Source organism: Mustela erminea, chromosome 9, assembly GCF_009829155.1.
Source record: "Mustela erminea isolate mMusErm1 chromosome 9, mMusErm1.Pri, whole genome shotgun sequence".
In the NCBI taxonomy this organism is placed as follows: domain Eukaryota; kingdom Metazoa; phylum Chordata; class Mammalia; order Carnivora; family Mustelidae; genus Mustela; species Mustela erminea.
The window spans coordinates 11,775,699-11,799,646 of record NC_045622.1 but is presented as its reverse complement, the minus strand read 5'-3'; the positions used below and the strand labels follow the sequence as shown (position 1 = coordinate 11,799,646).

The 23,948-nt window shown below is 40.5% G+C and overlaps 1 protein-coding gene across 13 annotated transcripts in view; it reads left to right on the top strand.

Annotated features, from left to right (window-relative positions):
- The window catches only part of CADM1 (cell adhesion molecule 1), a 326,555-nt gene that overhangs the window by 168,700 nt on the left and 133,907 nt on the right, over window positions 1-23,948 (top strand). For 3 of the 13 annotated variants that reach the window (XM_032359976.1, XM_032359968.1, XM_032359965.1), the window contains exon 1: window positions 10,342-10,800. The exons of 9 other annotated variants lie outside the window; for them this stretch is intronic. In XM_032359976.1, coding sequence (XP_032215867.1) covers window positions 10,653-10,800 — 148 coding nt within the window. In that variant the 5' untranslated portion in view covers window positions 10,342-10,652. Of the gene's footprint in view, window positions 1-10,340; window positions 10,801-23,948 lie in introns of those variants that run through there. One more of the 13 variants, XM_032359974.1, reaches the window with a different exon arrangement.

Below are 23,948 nucleotides of genomic sequence, written 5' to 3'. Positions count from 1 at the left end.
GCGGGGAGCCTGCTTCCTCCTCTCTCTCTGCCTGCCTCTGCCTACTTGTGATCTCTCTCTCTGTCAAATAAATAAATAAAATCTTTTTTTTAAAAAAAGAAAAGAAAAGAAAAAACAAAGAAAGTAGGTAATCTGGAGTCTTCCTATAACTTGGTGTGCTTTTTATGGGAAAAACCAGACTTTGCACCCCAGGTTTTTCCTTACAGGTTATAGAAGTGCTGAAATTCTTGCTGAGAAATTTCCCCCAGACATTTATTTACCCTCTGCAAGTTAGGAATTGGAAATAGGAAAATAGAAATAGGAAAAAGCAAATGCTTTTTCTTCTAAGCTGTGAGTGATATTTATTTATTTTATTTTTGTCAGGTGGTTCCATGGTTCATGAATTCTTTATTGTAGTAGGAGTCATCAATTAGATGGAGAACTATTGAAATCGTAAGTTTAGGACATTTGTTGGAATAACCTAAACAAAGCGTTTACCTTTTGGGCCCTTAATTTAATTCAAAATTAAATGAGTCTTATGATGGTAAGCTTCACAGATACGCCTGCGGGGCCTTCGGGATGGAAATGGGAGTCTGTGATGCAGGGGAGGCTCTTTTGCTTACTTGGATGGGCTAGGAAATCTTTGCCTAAAAGCACTCATTATTTAGAGGGCGTAAATAACCGAACATAATGTTAGCGAGAAGTTTCATTTGAGATTGAACCACACTCCCAAGAATGTAGCAAAGTGACTGGAAGGGCTGTGAACAGTGTCTTCTTTATTTCCTTTAAAATACGCATGAAATCGTCTGAAAAGGAAACAGATCCCCAGAAGGAACTACAGTGAGCATCAGGCGTTGAGCCCATTGTTGTTTTTGGAAGGAGTTTTTGTTCTTCTCTGTCTTTGAAACCAGATTAAGAGTTGCCCCTTCGGGGTGCCTGGGTGTCACAGTCAGTTAAGTACCTACTCTTAGTTACGGCTCAGGTCATGATCTCGGGGCCATGATCACAGTGTCCTAGGATGGAGCCCCACGTGGGGATCTGCACTCAGCCTGGAGGCTGCTGGAGATTATCTCCCCCCCCCCGCTCATGCTCTCTTTCTAAAATAAATAGATAATCTTAAAAAAGAGTTGCCCCTTCTTCAGCAGCCCCCTCCCAATGTGATGTGATCCTTAACCCCCTCCCCCCAGCCATCTTCTACCTCTAGTCCTGGATGGAATCCTGCTGTCCTTATAATGTCCTCTATTCCTTTTGTTCTTCAGCGCTGCTAATTTCTTTTTGTTGGTTTGGCAAATACCTGCTCCTTCTCTGATCTACTCTTTCTTTTTTTTTTTTTCTTTCTTTCTGGTAGGGCACAAGGCAGTAGATGGGGACTGTTCTCCTTGAACAAACTCCAGGCTTCCCACCGCCCCCAGGCTCTGGTTTGGTCTGTGAGCTTGGGTGCTTGGAATTCAAGCACCAGGATTTGTGCCTGCTGTTAATCATCCTTTTACCCCCTTTCTTGTCATTAGTGTCGGCTTTGTCTCCCCCAAATAGGAGGCTCCACAAGTGCAGAGAAGGAAGAGATGGGGGGGCGGTGTTCCTTTGCATTAACTCTCCAGCATTTTATGCAGTGGCTAACGCACAGTAAGCATGGAAGAGATTTGTCAGATCGTTAATGAGACTCAATTACTGGTAAGGGCTTTAAAGCAGACCTCAAGTGTGGTAAGCATTGAAGACCAAGGTCAACAAACCAAGCTCAAGGATGTGAGAAAGGAACCAAACCACCTATTACAGATGCATAATGAAAACAAAAATCAACTGCTCCAAAGCCAAGAAGTTGTAGGAATTTGCAGCAAAATCATAAACAGATTTGCTTTATGAAACAAACTGTAAGTAAAGCTCTTCGTAAACTCAATGAGATACATAAAGAGGGTGCATCTAGTAAATGAGAATTTTAGAACGGGTATAATGAAATGGAAACCATAATGAGTAAAATAAATCGTCATTGTAAATAATAAAAAGCAGACTTTACTTAGAAAACGCAGCCAGTGATAGAGAATAAATTTCAGGGAAATGCCCAAAATGTAACAGAGAAGCCTTGAAAGGCACCAATCCAGCCTAGCCATGAGATTATTGAGAAAGACTGAACAAAACAAATGGACTAAATGTGATCATTATTGGAGGGACATTTTTCAGATCTAAGATTCCTGATCTTAGGTCCTGATATGCCATACGGCATTCCGGGCAGAGTTTCAGTTACAAACCAAAACACACAAAAAAATACTTTTTGAGTTGTTTTTCTTCTTTAACTTAAAAGAAAACCACGGCCCAAAATGATATCACTTGGGTTACATAGTAAGTTTTGGTTTACTAACTTGGACCTTAACCTAACTATAGTTCCAAACTCCTTGAAATGACCCTTTATCAGGCCACATGAGGATTTCCTGGCCAGCACTAGGAAATTTACTGATAGCCCCTTCAGCTCAACTTTGCCTAAAACAATGGATTCTTTGCTAATAATTTCCTTCCCCTACCCTCCACCTTTAAAAATCTGTACCTTCCTGTAGCCCTTTGGAGCTCTCCTCTACTTGCTAGACAGGATGTTGCCTGATTCATGAATTGATTAATAAAAGCCGGTGTGATCTTTAAAATCTACTTTTGAATTTTTGTTACTTAACAAAGTGGAAAACTGGTAGGTAGAATGAAGGAAGTAAAAGTGTTAAATTATTAATTTTTCATTAAAGGGAGACTAATATTTTGAGGTTGCATTGAGAGCAGATACATAGTGCTTTTAGATTTATTAAAACTTTTAGTAGAAAAAACAGGATACCTATAAAAATCAGTACAAAAACAGAATAAAAAAGAATCCCATCTAGCTATAGATAAACAGTAGTTCCATATTTATGTCCCTTGTCTGCAGTCTCACATTTATCTCATTTTGCAGAGAGATTAAATTTGGAAATGGCAGTATCTATGTATTTCCAAATAATATGTAATTAATTCGACTCTTAAGAATCTTAAATACTCCTTTCAAGCAACTTGTGTGGCCTAGGCAAATAACAGCACCTAAATTAATACCATTTTGTCATTGCAAAAGTGTATGACCCATGTAATATGACACAAGGAAATATTTCTCGAAGGGGTGAATGAAGACCTATAAACATTAACTAAGTATATACTTGGAAAATGTAATTTCAAATACAGACAACAACTTTAGAAGTAATTGCACCGTTTCTCCCTTGTAATAAGAGAGAGAGATAACAAAAACATACTGTGAAATCTGGACCAAACATCTGTCATGAAGGAAGACATGGAGGAAACGTTGAGATTAGCATGCAGTAATGAACATGTTGATAAGTGCTGGGGAAGGCAGAAATCAGAATTTAAATAAGTCCTAATTTTGGGGCTCTCAAAAGGTTAATTCGGATTGTTCTAGATGTCATCCTATCAGAGAGATTTGCCCAATCTGGTAGAAAATCAGAGGTCAACAGAAGTGATTAAGCAGCTACAAAAATCAGCTCACAAAGAAGATCTTAGTATATAATTTTGAAAAAGAATTTGAATTTCTCTAAGTCCAGGGAAACCAGAAGGATAATTTAGAATGATTTGGAGAGCTGTGGAGCTGATGGCGTACAATTGAGTAGAAAAAATACTTATTGAGTGTAAGACAGTTCTTAATAGACAAATTAAACAGCCATGGAGCATCCAAGGAAAGGAGGAAAGATATTTTGATAAAATCTGACACCCCAAAGAAAGAAAACAGCTACCATTTATTGAGTACCCTACGTCTAAGACTCTAGATGCATCATTTCGTTTAATCTCCGTAATCTACAAACTAGGTCCTAATGTCTTCATTTCACAGAAGAGGGCATGAAGGCTGGGTCACATGGGTGCTAAGCGGGGAGCTCTGTGAACCCTTCCTACAGAGCCCAATACTGACCACCATTTCGTGTCTGCCTTCAAGGCTGGACAGTTGGGTGAGAACAGGTATGTTGTGCAGAGATTTCACAGGGTAAACTAGCTAGTTTTCCAGTGCTAAATCAAGTGATCCCAACAAGCCATTTTCCATTAAATTAATAATCTCTTCTGTACTCTAATCAAGGTGCAGTTTTGTTCAGTCTTCTGGATGAATGAGTCCTTGTGGAAACAAGATTTGTATATGAGAAGACTTAATACCGGTGTAGAATAAATAGGTAATGAGCCCCAGAGTAAGCAGTGTCCAGCAAATGTCAGCCCTTCAGGAGGCTTTATAGGCCAGAAAATTGGCTACAGAGTAGGGTATGGTGGATTGGCGCGGGAGACCTGGGTTGGAGTTCCTGTTCTACATTTCACTGACTTATGCTTTACAGGGGAGGAAAACTTTTCCTTCTTCCCTTCTACGTTCTTTGGCCTAATAATGAAACTGACTAGAGGCAGATTAAGAGGAGGTGGGAGGAATCCCCAATTTTAATTTTGCATGTCTGGGAACTCAGGGAAATAGGAGTCTCAAAGAAGTGACCAAAGCAGGCAGCTCTTTTATACCTTTTAAACGAAGCAACAATGAAGCCGTGAAAAATTGACAAGAGGTTTGCACCTGGGGTAGTAAATTAGTGAAGTAACAGCGTTTATTTCTATAGCTTTCCCAGCCCTGAATTTACTATCTGGTGATAAAGGATGTCTTTTTCCCTCCTGCACAGAGAGGGTACCGTTGGTGCACGAGATTCATTTTCTGCTTTCAAGGGGGAGAGAGGAGGGTCAGAGTGTCCTTCGTGCACTGGCTGTTTAAGTGACTTTAATACAAAGTCATCCGTGTGCCAGATGGCGTATTTTGGGGCAGCCTGCCCTGAACCCCGTCACTCCTCTCTGAAACTTCCTGGAAGTTTCATTTTTAAAAGCTGAGCTGATGGCTGTAGAGAGCAGAATCAGGTTAGCTGCTGAGTGGTAGAGCGCTTCATATGTCATTGAACTTCTTTCTTAGTCCTGAGAACAGCTCTGACTCATTTCAGGAGGCAGTGATCCAGGTAGGCTCCCAAAGTTAGGCCTACATTATGTAACCCCCCAGGTGTTTAATAAGACGCATTTTGAGAGAAAAGAAAAGCAGTGGGTAATGATTGGAGCAAACTATAAACCAGTTTAAGTTCTTTTTTTTTTTTTTTTTTTAAGATTTTATTTATTTTTGTGAGAGGGACAGAAGAAGCTACCGATTCCCCACTGAGCAGGGCGCCTGATGTAGGGCTCGATCCCAGTACCCTGGGATCATCACCTGAGCCAAAGGCAGATGCTTAACTGAATGAGCCAGCCAGGCGTCCTAAACCAGTTTAAGTTCTGAGGTGCCCAGTTAGGATTTGTAGATGTCAGACTCAAAGCATCTTCAGACGGAGGGAGGGCAGGTGGTGGCAATCTGATGGATTTTCCTGGTTTGTGGTTTGAGTGTCTCTGCTGATCTGGGGGCATATACAGCAACAGGCATGAAGACTGTCTACACATGAGCTGTTGTGCTGATTTTCATGAAGTTAATATTAAGTTCAACTTCACCGTGCCTGGCTTCAGGGGGGAAAAAAAAATGGTAGTATTACTTTTCAGTGACTCCAAGTCAGAAGAGTGGGACAAAAATTGGAAGCGTTTGAAGAGCTGACACCCAACATTGGACGAAACTAAAAGAATACAGGTTCTAGTTCCGCTTCCAGGTAGAAAATACAACACGTAAGACAACAAACAGGACTAAAATCTGATATCCACCAAAATGTGTTACAGATTTTTTGCTTCGTACATTTACCCCCATTTTTACCAGAGGTAAAATAAGTCTACAAAATAACTATACAAAATAACTATATTTTACCAGAGGTAAAATAAGTCTACAAAATAACTATAGCCTCAATAAACAGCAAGATTAGTGATTACCCAGGCACCTGGGTGGCTCAGTCAGTTAAGTGTCAGTTAAGTGTCTGCCTCTGGCTCAGGTCATGATCCCAGGGTCTTGGGATCGAATCCCATATCAGGCTCCCTGCTCAGCGAGGAGCCTGCTTCTCCCTTTCCTTCTGCCTCTCCCCCCGCTTGTGTGTATTCTCTCTTTCTCTCTCTCTTGAATAAATAAATAAAAATAATAAAATCGTAAGAAAGAAAGAACAGAGATTGGACCGTATGGAATCTTTTCATCTGCTTTGTTGAAACTTTTTTATAAGGAATTTCTTATTGGGCTTTTAAAAGTCTCTTAAGTCTAGGAGCCAAGTCAAGTTCTAGCCATCAGACTTTACCTGCAAGATTTACATATTTGAGTCCATTCTTTTTCTCAAGGTCTCCATTATATCCCGAGGTTCTTGTGCCTGCAAGGAAGTGACCATTGTTACTCACCTGGTAATGCTGCCGGGAACTCTGTATGTAAGGTACCAGGCCTGTTTCTCCGAGGGGCTTTTTTGGCTCCATTAAGTCAACCATAGTTCCTTAAAACTGGTCATATCTGAGTCTTTGTACATCTTGACAGAGTGACATTCCAGTCAGAGCCTTGGTAATATAAACAGTATTTCCAGTTATATCCTGTTACAAGAATAGATTCTTAGATAACTTATGTAAATACCTATATTGCCATGAAAATTAGAATGCTCACTGCGAGTTTCTAAATTCTAGAGGGATCACGTAGAGAGAAAAAGATAAAGGCTTTGCATTTGTACACAAAGGCATATTTTATCAAATTGCTCTAAGTCATAGGTAGCTTAAGAGAAAAGAGGAAAAAAGGCTTCCTTAAATCTGGAAAAATACTTTAAAAAATCGGTATTTTTTTAAAAAATGAAAAAAAAATATAATCATCCTCCATTTATTCAGTTCCATGTAATTAATACTTGTTTTGCTTAGTTTTTCCATTAGTTCAGAAAATTCTTACCCACTTAAGTGGGTTTTTTTTTAATTTGATTTTGAATTTAAAATTATTAGGAACCTTATTCTATAGTATTTTCCATGAGTCTCTTGGAAGATGAGGCACTTTTGCAAACACTCTTGCAGGAGCATCAGGGGAGAATAATAACCATTCGTGAGTGACAAGAATCTTAAAAATAGCCATGATTAAAGATCTGATGGGAGTTCATTACAATGCAATTGACAAGGAGATTTGTTTATTTCTGCAACACATAACATTTTGAGATAATAACTAGAATTGTGACTGATAACTTTATACCAGTACATATTAGATTTCTAGGAATTGCATACAATTTATGGAACACTGACATATCTCAATACAACATGAAGAAGGCTTAGTGTTACCTTTCATCTGACAACATTTCCCATGTAATTGAACTCCTCAAAGAAGCCTAATTAGTTTAACAATTTTTTTTTTTTTTTTTTTAAGGGAGAGAGAACACATCTTTTGAAATGTTCCAGGGACCCTCTGGAGCATCCCAAAGTTAGTTTGAGGTCAAAAAGACTATCTAGAATTTGGTTTGGGGAACTTAGTCAAAACCATCAAAGAGGTTTTAAAATACTCGGTCAAATAGGATCACTGTGAAACTGTAGTTGGTTATCTCTTTAACCACAGTGGCAGAAACTTTATAGGCAAGTAAAGGTAAGTAGTTACTTAAAAAAAAACGGAATAAACCGAATAAACCAACAGCACTTTTAATAAATAAGACTCCTTTTTTGTTCTTAAGTAATCAAAGACCTGATAAAGACAGATGGAATCATTATGACAAAACACAAATTCTTTAAAAGCAGATGGCTTTAAAAGGTAAAGAAAAACCTTTTATAATCACTTATCAAGAGCAGACCAGTGGTTCAAGAAAATTTTGTCCTAAATTTTAACAGAAAACTACATTCTAATTTTATACCAGCTTATTTTTGATATTAAAATTCATTTAACTTAATTAGATTTATTCTAATCTTAGCTAGCTTGACTACACATTAAAATTCCTTTCCAAAGATTCCTTTTCCATAAACCTACAACTTTATTTTTTACATTCAGATTTTGTCCTGTGTTGTTTTTTTTTTTCCTCTTTCCCATTTTGAAATAATTTGCCTCTCTTCAGGACAACCCCCCCCCCTTCCCCAGCAAAAATGCATTCTCATTTCTTATTCTTTTTTTTTTTTTAAAGCCCCAACTAAAAACCTACATCCTGCTTTCCTTGCATTTGGAGTTGTTTCCCTCCTTTCTTACTGCTTTAATTCCATATAGTAGAATTTTTAACCCTTAAGAACCTTAATTTTTAGTGAAAATAATGAAGTAAATAATTATGAACTGTCTTTTATGTTCTCATTCTCTGACTTGGCAAATTTAGCAATAGTCTTTTTTAATTAAGTCTGTCCTCTCGCCTCCCTGGGGGTAACAATAGGGTAGAAACTTTGCTGCCGAGTGTATGCCAGTAACATTGTATGCATATAAAAATGGCCCAGGAGGATGGATAGGCTAGCGTGTATATCACAACAGCACGGTGTGTGTATGTCAGATGCTTAGCTCAGTGCCCATACAGAATGCCTGTTCAATTAATACTTGTTGGCATTGTTGTTCATTGTTCAGATGCAGTCCTCAAGTCATATTTTAGGAAGCAGAGCCAAGTGATAGGGTAGGGCGGTAAGTTTTAAAAAAAGATTTTAATTTTAGGCATTCCTCTCAGCTGATGTATTTAATAATAAAAGTTCACCCTCCGTGTCCCCTTTTCACAATTTGGGAATTTGCACAATGCTCTGGTGTTTTAAAGGCAGTAGTTCACTGAAAACACAGCGTATGACAAAGGCGGTGGTTGCCAAGTTCTAATACGTTAGCAGGCAGAAGCATGCTTTTAATATTCATCATCTTTAAGTGCTACCAACTGACATTCAGCACTAAATGTGCAGATACGGGTGCTGAGCAAAACAGAGCTAGGAAGAGGACTTGCTAATTTGTATTCTAGATGGAAATCTTAAATTAGTTTCCAAGATTTTTAAATGGATTTTTAAATGCTGAGCACATAGGAGATGGAGTTCATATTAATATTTATAAGGTTTGAGAAGATATTTAGTGAAATATTTGTATAATTTAATTTTGGTCATAATCAAGGAGGAAACCATAACAAGAAGGACATTGTACTTTACTTTGGTGACTGTGTTGTGGCTCATAGTCAGGAATGGCCTTCTGGAAGCACCCCAGACAACATACACAGGCTGAAAAAGTGCTTCTTTATAATAAGCTATATGTCAGAGGTTATTCGTGTATAAATTCCTTGGGTTGGATTTTTCTAGGTTAATTTCATTTATGTTAATTAATTTAGAAATAAGTATTAATAATGACCTTTTAAAAGCATTTATTGACAGTTTTGCGGAACTCTGTAATCTAGCAGCCTTCACATTCTTTATTATACAAAACAGCTCTGTTGCTTCACAGAAAACCTGCTTCCTGCAGTTTTGCTTAGGGCTAATTGAGTTTAATGTAGTTTTGTGTGCAGAAGGTATTGACTTGTGCATAGTATTTAATTTGTGTAAATATGTGTGTATGTAATGTTTTGCCCCTCTGAGTTTTATTTTAAATGTAACCCTTAAAACTGGGATAATAGAAATTCTTAGTTTGGGCCTGCTAGCGATTGCAGGTGCCAACGGTTTAAACTGCTGTAGAAATACAATTATGAGCAGCCAAGAGCAAATCTTGTTTTAAGGTCCATGTGTAATGAATGCCTGTTAGTATCATAGAATACAATTAAAAAGAGGTTTACCTCTCCTGAACCGTGATTGGTTCTTTCTGATGGAAGTGTGGAGTCCCAGGAGTAGAATGTGTATTCAGCTCTTGGTGATTTAGACCCCAGTGAGCCTGGCATACTGCAGGCTTGGATAAATTCAGGGCAGTTACAGCCGAGCAGAGATGGGAGAGACTGAAAGATTAATGAGGGAGCTTAAAACAAAGCCCCAAAAAGGAGAGCAGTGCCCTGCTTGGTCTTATGTAATTGTGCCGAATGGAAGTCAGTCTTGGCTGCCGTTGTTTAAAAATTTTAGGAGGTTGGCAGGAAATGTTTGTTTGTGATACAAATTGGGTCTAGAGAATGAATGCTCATGAAAACCTGCGACAGAATAATTCCCACTTGCTTGTGGCTTCCTTCAGAGACACACCCTCCCGCCCATCCTCCTTTTGTTCCAGTTTGACCCACCCACCTGTCTGCACCCCACCTCTGCCCCACGAGAGCCTCCCCCGACCCCCTTTTTGGGCCCGGGACCCTCAAGGAGAACTCTGATCTGATCCTCCCAGTCAGCCTGGCGGAGCGGGGTCAGCAGGAGATGCACATCTGAGATGTGTTCCTGGAAGTGACCCTCTTCCTTCCCAAGGCCTGAGAGATCCGGACCGTACAGAGCCGTGAGGGACCTCAGAAGGGACCCCGAGTTCCTGTCGGTTTCCTGGGGCTGCCGCTGGGCGCCAGCAGCCGTGTTCTCTCCAGGGGACAGCTGTAGATGGCCGTTCTGTCGCAGTCCTTTCTGTGGCTCTTAACTTAAGGGATCCTAATGGCCTTAAAATGCTATTTTACCTTCGAAAATCCTTTTAATAGATGCTGTAACGAACCTTCCATTTAAGTGATGGACACAGCTGTGTGGTGCCGTGAAGGCGGCCGGACCGTTAATGTGAGGCTGGGCACTTAGAGGGGAAGGAGAGAAGCTCATAAGTACTACGGTGCAGGTGAATCACTTCTGAAATTTAAAGCTTGCCAATACCGGTGACGAAAAGCTGCCTCGAAAGCGAAATTGCTAACTCACACGCAGATTCTGTAGCTTCAATGGACTGGCACATCGGGCTTTTAACGCCGCTCCGTGTCCTCTTCAAGGAGTTTGGCGCCACCTGCAGGACGCAGGAAGCACAGAAACCTGCGCAGCCTGTCCGTAGCACCTGGTTCTCCCATCCGTCAGCCCTCAGCTTTACTTTTTGTAAGTTCCATCACTTGGTCGTCCTATAGCATTGATCAGTCTTCCTCTTGGCCACGAAGTGAAGCTAAGCTCTGTAGGGGGAAAGGCTGCATCTGTACTAGCTGTTTGGCTGGAAGTCCTCACCGTTCACTGCTTTTTCCGGCCTCTGGCAATTTCCGCCGTCGTGCACCTTCTCCACCGACCCCCCCCCCCCCCAGAACAGAGTTACCCATTGAGGGTCTAAGTCTGTAAAGGTCCCACTGATCCTTCACTGTTGTGCCTTCTTTTGTTACTTGCCGAGAACCCGTGTGGCCTCCAAATCACCATGACTATTGTTGAGGTTGATCCTTTGTTTTGTTTTGTTTTGCCTTATTTGGAGAGAAATGTTAGGAAGTTTAAAAACCCACACAGAGGAGAGAAAGTTTAGGGTGTATGATACGGTTCAGAGAAGCCTGAGGGGAGTCACGTGTTGGCTTGTACAGGTGCATTAAGGAGGAAGGGTTATTTTCATTCATCAGCTCATAACTATATCACTGAATAAAGTTCTTCATTGTTTCAAACTAGAATGAATTGGCTTGAAAGGCATTAAGAACAATGTGGAGCTTTTCTCTTTGCCAGATGAACTGATTGCACCTCTTCCCCTCCCCACCCGCACCCGCACCCTGTGATATCTCTAATCCCAACCTTCTGAACTCCCTGTTTGTGCTTTCTGCTAGGTTCTTTGCATGGCTCCCCACTCCCTGTCCTGGAGCACCAATTCCCATATCCCAGCCCAAAGTAATGGTGGCCCTATGAATTGTATTCCCTTTGAAAAGCAACAAAACCCATTACCACTTAACTAGTCCTCCTTCAATGGGTCTGTGTTTTGTCAACCCCCCCATCATCTTATTTTAGGATAATGACACAAAAATTCATTCCCTTACCTAGCAAATAACTGTTATCTTCAAAACCTCTGCGCTACCAGAGACCATGTCTGTCAAGTCCTGTTGCTTTTCCTCTAGAACGTTGCTGGAGTCTCTGTTTGGACGTAGAATCCATGTTTCATTCCCCCGGAACTTCCCATAACTCCACCACTCCTAAATCACTTACATTCTTCAGAAGTTCTTTTTAGTTGCCTTCCAGTAGATCTGGAAAATGGGCTAGAAAGAACAAACTAGTCAAGGGGAATTTTACCTCCTAACTGACAAACATATCCCATTCCCCAGCAAAATTATGCTATAGATTCTCAAAACTTGTCTGTTTTTGGACATTTGTGCTTTGATTTAAATATCAGAGAGCCTTTAGAAAGAAGAATACATACTGGTGGTTTAGGAAATGTCACACAGAGGTGCTGGCAGATTGCCAATATAGCCCTTCATATATTTCTACCAAATGGTTGATTAAAAATTGCCCAGAATGTAGAGTTCATCTCTCCACGTGGCCAATAAGCACATGAAAAGGTGCTCAACTTTATGAGTGGCTAGAGAAATTCAAACAAAACCACAGTGGGGTACTGCTTCACATCCACTGGGATGGCTAAAGTAAAGAACAGATATTAATAAGTGTTGACAAAGATGTAGAGAAGTTGGGACCTTTGTCCCTTGCTGTGTTAATGTAAAGTAGTCCAACCGGTAATGTAAAATGGTGCCACTTGGCACTTTTCTCTACAAGTTAAGCATAGTAAGATTTGATCTATCAGTCCCACTCCTGGTTGTATACCCAAGAGAACAAAATCCATGCACAAACATGTACGTGAATGTTTATAACAGCATTACTCATAAAAACCAGAAAATGGAAATAGCTCAGATGCCCATCAACTGATAAATAATGTGTATATCCATACAATAAAATACTTTTCATCTCCAAGAAATAATGAGGTACCGAGATGTCCTGGAACATAGATTAGTATTGAAAACATGCTATATGGAAGTGCTCCAAAGGTCACATATTATATGATTCCATTTATATGAAATGTCTTGAATAGGCAAATCTAGAGTGACAGAAAGTAGAGGAGTGGTCTGCTAGGGGCTGGGGTTGGAGAAGGAGAACAGCAGTGGCTACTAATGGGTATGAAATTACTTTTGGAGTGAAGACAAAGTTCTGAAATTAGGTAGTGGTGAAAGTTGTACGACTCCGAAAATATACTAAAAAAAAATTGATTTGCACACTTTAAAATGGAAGAACTGCATGGTATGTAAATCATCTCAATAAAACTAGTGCGTACGTGCCCTGCACGCGCGCGTGCGCGCACACACACACACACACACACACACACACGGTGGGATCCTCAGGAGCTGCACATTCTTAGAATTTGTATCTGATTCATCCTCACATCTTCCAAAGTACTAAGCACAAGGCATTGCATTTGGAAGCCTTTGATAAATGGTTAAAGAAATGAGTGCATGATCGATCAAGTGAATTCATAAGTAGTCTTCTTAGAATGTATGGAAGAATTTTTTTGGCAAGCGCTGTAGGAGAGAGGTGAAGAACAAAGACTGAAGACTGAACCTTCTGTTGACTCGGGCTGACAGTTTGGTGGCACTGTCACCAATCTGATATCCGAGTGATAGAATCTTGCCATGCTTTGGCGTCAGCTAGATGGTGTATTCCTTTTTTGAGTGATAGGTTGGCAAAATATACTTTAGCAACTGTATGTTATGTAGATGATGCACGATGCTAATACTCTGTTGTGACCTTTATTTTTATGAGCTGTGAGAATTAAGAACCTACCAGTTTTAGTTTAATTAAGCAGTAAGCCACAGCAGATGGTGCATTTGTGGGTGATGATTGCATTCCTCTGGTTCCCTCCAGCAGTGCTCTAACCCTACGGAACGCTTTGCCTGGAGTGTCACACCACTGTTGCAAAATTGCTAGGAAGACAACCACGTGGTGTTGATGTAGTCAGGATGTCTTGGAGGACAATTTACAACAGACCCTGAATACCACAGGAAGTTCTAGTAGTTAGCCGCTGTTGGAACTAGGGTATTAGGAAGAAGAATCCGTGACATTATGGTGGTGGTAGTTTACTGCCCATCTTTACTCTCCAACATTTGCAAGTAGAGCACATGAAGATTTTTATTGCCCTGATATTCTTTTGTGTAATCTGGGTCAAACATTAAGCATGCATTGGAATATGATTTGCATGTTTTAAAGTGCTCGGAGAAGAATAGGTAAATGGAGAAGCACAGAATTTATGGCAGATTGTTTTATTATGTTTGCTTTTAGTCACTACGGAGAGCCTAGAGAGTGTCCTACAGTAGGCATTTTTTCCCCAAGTACTATGTGCTTACTGCTAGCATATTGACTCCCGAGGATGTTAAAAACATATATAAGCAGAGAGAATACAGAATTAATCCAGTGTTTCTCACTGATCATCACACAGCTCTTCAGGGAGAACACCAAAATTGTTAAATTGAATTGCTTTCTCTCATTGTTAAGGGAGAGACTATCTGTCTAGCCCAGATTCTTTTCCCTTTGCTATCTTTGAAAAACTGAATTACTTGAAAGCTGGCATAAAACTTGTAATTACACAATATTTTAGATCCTAAGATAATATGCCCTGATTTTTCTCATTAATGCAATATATGAAATCATCAAAATGAAATACATTCACTTACTGGCCATAATGTTGTTAAAAGTTTGAACTATGTGGGTATTTTAAAACATTGCCTTATATAGAAGAATCCATTTGTCTCGTCTCCTTGCTACAAAGACTAGATTTGGAATTCTAGTTAAATCATGAACCTCAAAAATAATATTTTAAAAAGAGAATATAATTTCTCTTTGGGAAAGCCCATAGTTTATGTCGAATTTTTTTCTAAATTATATAAAGAAATGATTTCTTTTGATTTTTAAGGGGGCTGTCATCATGAAACCCTAACTCCATCATCCTTTCACATGTTCTGCCTGGGAAAGTACAAACGTTCATTTTGCAGTTCTTCTTGTGGGAATAACAGATTATTAACCTTTCAGTTAATATTCACCAGCGCATAATATAGGGAAATATCTATAAACATTTACCTGCATAGGAAATCTAACATAATAACTGATTGTAGCCTATAAATTATTAATGACTTTGACAGGAGAAATTGCAGATTCTTTTTATATGGAAACCTACTTTTATTGCAAAATCATTGATATTGTTTCTTTACAGAACTTGACGTTCATCTAATTAAAATTTAGGAAAGAAGGAACTAGGCTATTTCCCATTTATTCAGTATATAGGTACTTGCCATTTCTTTTGTAGCTCTGTTTAACAAAAATATTCTCTGGAACCCCCCAAATAAGACCTCAATGGGAAGATAAACTTGTTCCTGGTGATTTTAAGGATGTTGGAATTATTGATTGTCATTCTCTAAAATTGGTAATGTATTAATTCCCTATCATCGGGTTGTGTATGTGATACCAAAACTTTCCCTTTACAATGATGCTGAGTATTGTGCATTTTTTGTGTTAGAGTTAGTATCAGAATCTATCAAGATGTGCATGTACCAATAATATTTGACAGTCAACACTTGCAGCCTCCATCTCTCCTGATCCTTCTAGCCCTTTTGTGACAAGCATAGGAACTAAAATCAGGGTGACTTGTCTTCACATCCTGACCTCTACTTATTACCTGTGTGACTGTATCATTTAGGAATTTCCTTTCGACTTTCAAGGAGAACTCCCCCCCCCCCCAAATAGTGGCTTAAATACTAGTTCATTTGTCACCTACAAGAAGTCCTAGGGATGGGCGGATAATACAGAGCCTCCATCCAGATCTTTAGGAACTCAGCCTCCATCTTTCCTTCTGCTTCCCCATCCCTAGTTGGTGACTTGTACGCCAGAGGTCAGAGTCCAAGATGATTGCTGGAGCTTTAGGTGATGCAGCTGCCTCTTGCACAGGAAGAGGCAGGAAAGACAAGAGCCCCTTCCAGCAGAACCAGTTGGTTTTTTGTTTTTTGATTTGTTTTGTTTGTTTGTTTGCTTGCTTGTTTGTTTTACCCCTTATCCCACACAAGACTTCCACTAGCACATGACCTAGATGTTTGGGAGGGAGGGAGGAAATGTTATCCTTACCATGGACAGCTAAAAAAGAAGGGTTCTGTTACCAAAGGCAAAGGGAAGAGTGAATATAACATTTTCTGCCATGGTGACCTTGGGCAATTTAATACCATTGAGCCTCAGCTTCCTTTTCTTTAAAAATGGTTATAAAAATAGGATCTAATCCATAGATCTTACTGTTTTGAGTATCAAGTGAGCTTATGTGTCTAATGCATTTAGCACTGTACCTAGCATATAATAAGCAATAAATGTTAATTATGCTTTCTAACTACTTCCTTGAATATCTGTAGGTCGATATCCTATAGGTACCTAAAGCTTAAAATGTTCAAGTGCGTTACAGATCTTTATTGCATTCCCTAGCTCACCATCTGCCCATTCTCCCAGGCTAGAAATTTCCGAGCAATCTCTAAATAGCTCTTTATTATTGCCTGTACCCAACAATCACCAAATGGGATTCTACCTGGAAAACTGTGGATTTCTCAACCTTATTGCTCGATATGTCCATTGCCAGTCTTTGAATTCAAGCTGTCTTGATACCTTGCCTTCAACAGGTCTTTGTGATCTACTAGATCCCATCCAAACTCCTTGGAATAGTATTCGAGTGTTCCTATAGTCTGACCGCCATATTCACAGTCTATTCTCATTCACCTGTATCTCCCTTCTCTCCACACATTGCATGTTCTCTGACTTCCTTGAAAACCTCCAATAGGACATTGTGACTATAGTTCCATCTTCAAGATAAATGTTGAAGAATTATCAAGTTGAAACATGAGGAAATGAATAAGCATAGAGGTATTTCAGTCTATAATCTTAAATATCAAGGTGTGATTTCTGGAAACTTTTGTCTGACTCAGTTTATGGAACCAAGAGATAGACAGGTATACCAGCACTCCTTATCATAGCTGGGTATCTAAGTGTATACCTGTGAAAGAACAAAGGACTCTTCGATGAAAGGAATGGCTGTGGGATGCGGGTCGGAGTTGATGTCTCTCTACCAGGTGGGTTAGTGTGTTTGGCAATTCTCAAAGTACTGGTGTAGATCTAGAAACTCCTTATTTTTATTTTGCTTGGCAATAGCATTAGTTTACATACTTAATGGGAATGTTACAAATGCACTTTGCTTTCAAATTAAAGAAGTAGAGAAGCCTAGCTTTATTTGTGGGAGCATGTGCGTGTGTGTGTGTATGGAGCGCTGTGTAATGGGATGTGTAATATAATTTCAAAGCCCTCTGATGCAATATTTTGAAACCAAGTTTGTAGTACAATTAAAACATATCTTTGGTCATAGATTACTTGGCCTTTTGCCATTTTCGTAGGCAATGTCCTACTTAAATAGCCTGGATTGGCTGAGAAAAATAATTGCTGCTATGAAATAATTTTGCAATTACCGCTGTAATTAAGGGCAGTTTGTTAATGAAAGTGCTTGGTGAATAATGACTGCAGGGCACTCCATCTTATAGCTTCATGCCAGATGATTGGTTCACGTCGTGGAGGCAGTTAGGGAATTAGTGACACAGCTGTCATGGTTACAGGATGGATGTAAATATCCTTTGCAGTTGATGATGAGGAATAGTCATTAGCCTCCGGCCCCTTGGGAACTGGTCAGAAGAACAAAAATAAACTTAACACAGGATGGTGAAAGCCATTCCTTATGGCTCCTTTCCTTCAGTTTGAACAATTAACATTCTAATAGAAACTGCGGAGAGTGCGTGCAAGAGCCCTCTCCACTTTACGGGCGTGTTAGTGTTATAAATGTCCCTCCCGATAGGGCATTGCTTGTTCACAGTATATATCCACTCTTATTAGCTTATGGGCCAGTTAAAAACTGCTCTTTGGAGACCCACAGGCCCCATTTAAATTTTTCTTGTTCATCTCCAGGTGTTGTGTATTCACTTGGACACTCCGAAGTCGGCCTGCGGATGGATTTTTGCATGCTGTCTGCTTGGCTGCGGGGGCAATTGAAGATCAATTTTCTGTGGTTGGGCTTATTTGTGTCTGTGAAATATATATCGTTATGAGGACGACCTGGACACTTGTTTGATCTCGCTTTGTGGTTCGAAAAAGTCATTGTTGAAGGTTGTGCCTCTTTTTTTTTTTTTTCTTTTTTTTCCCTTTCTTAAAATAAGACAGCCTAGGTGTTTTAAGTGGGCTTCGTGTTTATATTCATTCCACTTCCTTGGTGTTTTGATGTTGTTTTTCATTGTAAATTTGCTTAAGCAATCTTTTGTAGAGTAATTTTGTAACATGCACACACTGTGGTTTTACACTGAGGTGCTCGTGATCTGCAAGTCATTAACTTGGCTGTCTGGGAAGTTAGGGTAGCATGTGGCATTTCTCTTGCTCTGTCTTGCCGTATCTTCAGTTTTATTCTCATAAACGACGTTAGTAGAACACTTTCAGGGATCCTCTCCATGTCCAGTATGCTAAATCTTCTCCACTGGGCCCCAAGGTTAGATATTGGAGCTTGTGTCATCATATCAGGGTCAACCCAGTGTCCTCTCTAAAGGGACATAACCGTTTTCTGGGTTTCAGCTCAAAATGGCCATTCATGGCAGCACTGTCCAGTTTCGGGGTGAGTGTGTTGTTCTTGCGTCTGGGTAAGATCCCCTATATTTGCTTAATGCTCCTCTTGATGCCGGTGTCTTCTCTTGGCTTTAGCAAGACCAATGCCGGATGGGAGGGATGGACATTCTGTCTCGAAACTAGGACGTACGGTGGTCCAAACCTCTGCCTCTTCCTTCTCCCTTCCTTGGCTGTCAAAGAGAATGAAAAGCGTCAGCAAGTTAAGGTGTGAACAAGAGCCTTGTTCTGATGTTGAAGTGCCTCCTTTGTCTACGGAGTCATTGACTCCTCCACCACGAGCTCCCTTTCTCACTACCCAGAGATAAGTCACTGTAGAGATTGTTCTAGCAAAGTTAATTGTGATAAGATGTTCAAGGGTACAAGTGAGCTTGCCAGTCTTGAAGGGTAGAGGCGAGTCCCTAAAGGCCAAATCACTTGGAAAACCTCGCATGTTGAACATTTATATGTCTGTCTCTCTGAGTGCCAATAAATGACAGCTTCCCTTTGGAAGGTTAAGGTTACTCTTGGGCATAGCATAGTTGGCAAAAGGGTTTGGTTTCTAGTGGGATGTGACTCCCCAGGCTTTCTCTTCATGGAATGCCCAAGTGCAGCAGGACCTGGTAATGGCTTTGCATTCAATCAACATTGGGAAGCAGGTAAAGAGACCTATGCTAGAACACATCGTCCCAGCCAAATGAAAATTGCATAGCATTGTATTATTACTTCCTCTGTTTCTATGATAGGTCAAGATAAGTACAGTAGGAAAGAAAAAAACAATTGTCTTTAATTAGTGTGGCTCAAGGTAGGGGGAGAGGCGACAAACTGCAGTGTTGAGACATTCCATGTGTGCTCCATTTTTGTTTGGTGGTGTTTTGATTGATTATTTATTCTTTTGGCTAAACATAGGAGACTTGAGTTTAATTGAATTTCCAAGCAACTCTCCAAGCCCTTGTCTCATAAAGTGTATTAAAAAATGCACTGCAGAGTCTAAAGAGAGGTGGCCATGTGACTTTGATAATGTACAAGGAGAGGGGACTAAGGATCGTTTCTGAGTTTGGGTGAGTGGTTGAAATTCCCAAGTAAAAGACAGTTCATTTCCATGGACCTTTCTGGTTTGGTTTGGGCGGGAGTTGGAGTCCCAGTCTTTTTTTTTTTTTTTTTTTTTAATAAACATAATCGCTCTTGTGGGTTTCCCTCCTTTCCCCGGGACAAGTCAAAAACGTGAGAGTTCTCTGCAATGAAAATGGATCGTGTCCCATCTCGTCCTGTTGCCATCCTTCCTATCAAAGCAACACTAATTATAAAAAATGAACATAAATTTGGACTGTTTAATAGGTTTGGGTTTAATTTTGCCTCAGTGGGAAGACATTCGATTAAAAGAATCTTCACCCCTCCCTTCTCCTCCCCCCTTTTTCTTTTGGTGGAACAGTTAGTAAAGGCGGAGGAAATTGATTTGAGTGTCACAAAGGACATTTTCTGACAGGAACGTACTTTGAAATGATTCAGGGCATCTGTTTCTCTTGCAGATGCCCAGCACTGCTGAGAGCTGAACCAAAATTAAACTGTTTCACGTGTCAGCTCAGAACCTGGTCACAATTGACATCCCAGTTGCTTGGTTGGAATTTCTAATGTTTTGTGAACCTCCTCCCCTCATTTACGAAACGAGTTCTCAGTCAAAGTGACCATTTGTTCTCGATGCCAATATGTCACGGTCAAAACTGATTTAGTCTGAGCGTCATTTGTTTCTGTACGGTCACTTTGCCTATGAAACAAAATCCTCGTCCCAGTCTGTATTTGGGCACTTCTGGCAGGGAAGTGGATGGCTGCGTGGTGGGTGTTCCTGTTATGGTTCCTCTTCTCCTGGTGCTGTGTCTGTCGTACGAGCTGGCTCTGGGAGTGCCACTGTTAGTGGTTCCCCAGCACAGGAATTTTGTGCCCTCTGTTTACTACCATATCTGTGGCATCCAGCAATATACTGGGAGGCACTGAAAATCAGTCTTCCAGAAATGAGGGGGGAACGAACACTTGCCACGTGATCGTACTATAGTCTTAGGCTCTCGACTCTGACTACTACTTGTCTACCCTGCTCATGTTTCTTAGAAATTAGTAAGGCTCACTCGTATCAATTATAGTGAGGCATGTCCTTTGAAATTGAAGGGCAGGGGCAATTATTTTGTGTGTGTGAACTTTTTGCATTCATAGAAGAAATAATTTACTGGGGATGAGAAAGAACAGTGACTATGCTGGTGCATTAATACAGACCTGGGCTCATTAACTTAATTACTTCGTGGTTCCTGACGATTCTTTTCTCCCCAGTGTTCAGTCACTTACCTTTCCACAGTATTTACTGGTGACTTTTGACCAGGGAATCCAGAGAATGGCTTCTACTCCTGCCCTTCTCTATGCTTACTGTTCCAAAGCCAACTGAGGTAGTAGTGGTGTTTATACTGGTGTATCTTTGGTCCAGTGGACACCCTTGGTTGACCATAGAGATTAACTGGGCAGTCCATGGCGAGTCCGTTGAGGACCTTATCCGTAATATTGTTATCAGTACTCTTGCATCTTTATTAGTAATTCTGAGACTATATTAGTGAGGACAGAAAGCTTAAAATCTGCAGTGAATTGAACATTTAGAAATTTATTTAATAGTCTAGGGTGGGCGTTCCAGGTCCATGGCTAGCCTGGTTCCACCAAACCATCCAGTGACATAGGCGAATTCTGGCTCTGCCTCCTGCCCCGTGTAGCTCCTAGAATCATGGTGGTCCTACCGTTGCAGCCTCTGGGAAAAGGGAAGGAGAAAGTGGAGGAGGGGCAGCCCACTCTTTAGGCACCAGGCTAGAATTGGCCCATGTCCCTTCTGCTCACACTGGGAAGCCACCTGGTCAGCTAGCTGTAGGGGAGGCTGAGAAATGCAGAGTTGCAGGTCAGCCCGGTGTCAGGGTGCACGGAAGAAGTTCACAGGCTCTTGGAACTTGGGATTTTCCTAACTGGTCAACTGCCTATCCACTCTGTTTGGCAAAGTCCCATAGTCAATCTTAGACTTGAGATGATCGCTAATGCTATCTACAATGATCATTTCCCCCTTTAGTTTCTTAGGTCCCAAGCTATTTATAAAGATGATTCTAACAACTGGCTCACCTCCTTTGGTTAATATCAAGAGCTCAGTGCTTTGCATAGACACATTTTAGCACTGTGAAATCATCACGTAAGTCTTTCTGACAAATGCTTGCCGTTTGCCAACATTTGAATGCTTACTTGCTTGCTTCATTTCCTTTTTTCTTTTTTCCCTTCTCTCGGAAGCATAGTAGGATAGGGACATTTTGGTAGGCTTATAATTACGTTTTGTTGATTTGGGAATATCCTGTACATACCGCTGACATGCTGATCATTATGCAGGAAAACACAGAAAGCATCATCACTGTTGTTGGCAAATACTCCTCTGTATACATACAGATGGTCATGGCCTAATGTAAAATTGGGTTTCCATTCAGGATCTGTGTCAGAAACCGTTCCTGAGTTGACATGAGAAATTGCTGCCAATATCACTGCTTTTGGCTTTTCTAGTATATTTCCTCCAAGGGCCTACAGCACACTCTCCCCTACCTTGATTCAATTTTAGAGGCAGTGTTGGATTTTCTGCTCACACAGTTTAGAAAAATTATACTCCCGACATCTCCTGATGCATTAGGATGAGCTGGGTCTTTGAGATGTCTGAGAGGTTGAGGGTGGCTTTGGTTCCCTTCTGCTTTACCACAAGCAAGGGGTTGTTAGAATTCTGGCGGCACAATTACTGTTGTTGTTAAGACATGATTTAGGTGAGAGCTATCTGACTTTGTATTAGCACAACCGGACAGTTTTGGTTTTGTGCAGACACAGACCAATTTTAATTTGACTTTTGGTGTGGGAGGGGCAAGAAATAAGTTGGACATAGTCTAAGCCATGGTCAAAATATGCTCTTCATTTTATGTAGAAGGTAGTCATTTTTAAATATACTATTCTGTGATCTTGTTGCTGTAGTATTGGTACTGGGTAAAACAGTAGATATTTTTTGAAGTGTTTTCTGAATGTGATTCACTATAATCTCTCAGTCCTGTGATTTCAACTATATTTAGACTGCTGTTAATAGATTAGTAGATTTCACTAGTATATTTACGTAGCATCCTACCCTCCATTGATCAAAACCTGAGATGCCGGGGGTATAGAATTGCTTGCTAAAGGTGGCAGGGAGAAAATGTACCTATCTCATAGGGATATTAATCTGTTTTCAATGTCTTTTTTTAAAGATTTTATTCATTTATTTGACAGAGATCACAAGTAGGCAAAGAGGCAGGCAGAGAGAGAGAGAGGAGGAAGCAGGGTCCCCACTGAGCAGAGAGCCCGATGCAGGGCTCGATCCCAAGACCCTGGGCTCCTAACCTGAGCTGAAGGCAGAGGCTTTAACCCACTGAGCCAACTAGGCGCCCCTATTTTCAATGTCTTGTCTTGTGAATGCACTTAATGTCTAGGGCATTTTAAATTGGAGTAACCAGAACCCAGAGTCTTATAATTTAAGTGAAGTAGCATTGAGCAGGAAACATTTTTTTCCCCCAAATGGTTAACCAATTGCCAGCTTGCCCGGCTCACTTCTTACAGCATCTCCTATGGTTGTCCCTGTGTTGTCACGTCCTTCTGTGATTCAGTGGTTACAGTTCCATCTTACATCCTAGACTGTGAGCTTCTTGGAGGTAGGGAACATGTTCTATTCATGTTTGCACGGCTCGTTGCCATAAATGGCGGATGAATGAATGGAAAACCTATCTTAAAGTAGGGAAATATCATCCCTACGCCGGTAGGTGGAGACTAACCTCAAGATGACCCCTCGGAGTTTGGAAAAGCTGGTTATTTACGAGTTCTGTCTGTAGGGCATCCTTTCATGGCCTTTCTCTGCCCATCTGATTCCTTAATCTTAAAAACCAAGAGAAAATACACACCAGGTGTATGGATGAAGCTGTTGTTTTATTTACCTCCTTGGAAAAACAAAAGCTTTCGTGAGGAAAGGAGGGATTTTCTCCCATGATATGGGTCTGAACTCACTGGCCACCTCCTTGCCCACCTTGAGCCTGTTTACTCATCTGGGAAAATGAAATGGTAATGGGATTTCCCTCACCGGTGCCCCGCGAGGACTGAACAAGAGAATTCTTTAGCCTGTTGGCGCACACCTCGTAAGCGCCCAACAAATGTTAGGCTTGAAGATAATGATGGTGATGATGGTTTGTTCTTTCCCTCAGAGGTCTTCCTTGATTAAATATTTATAGTTTCTGTTACCTATTTGTTGTCGTTTTACCCCATCATGCTTTTAAATAAATCTGGTTCTACAGAAGGCGTTGGGCGGTATCTTCCATCACTGTGAATAGGGCTTAGGGAAAGTTGGGTGTAGCTCTACAGTCATGGAAAACAGGATATAATAAGATCATCTTTCTCCCTGCTTTATAGAGGTGTCATATCATGAATTGGTTCAACTATGTAAAGTGGCACTTGTTTGTTTTTCCAGCATATAATGCATGTAACTAATAGAATCCTCTGCTATCAGATGGTTCTGAAAGCTT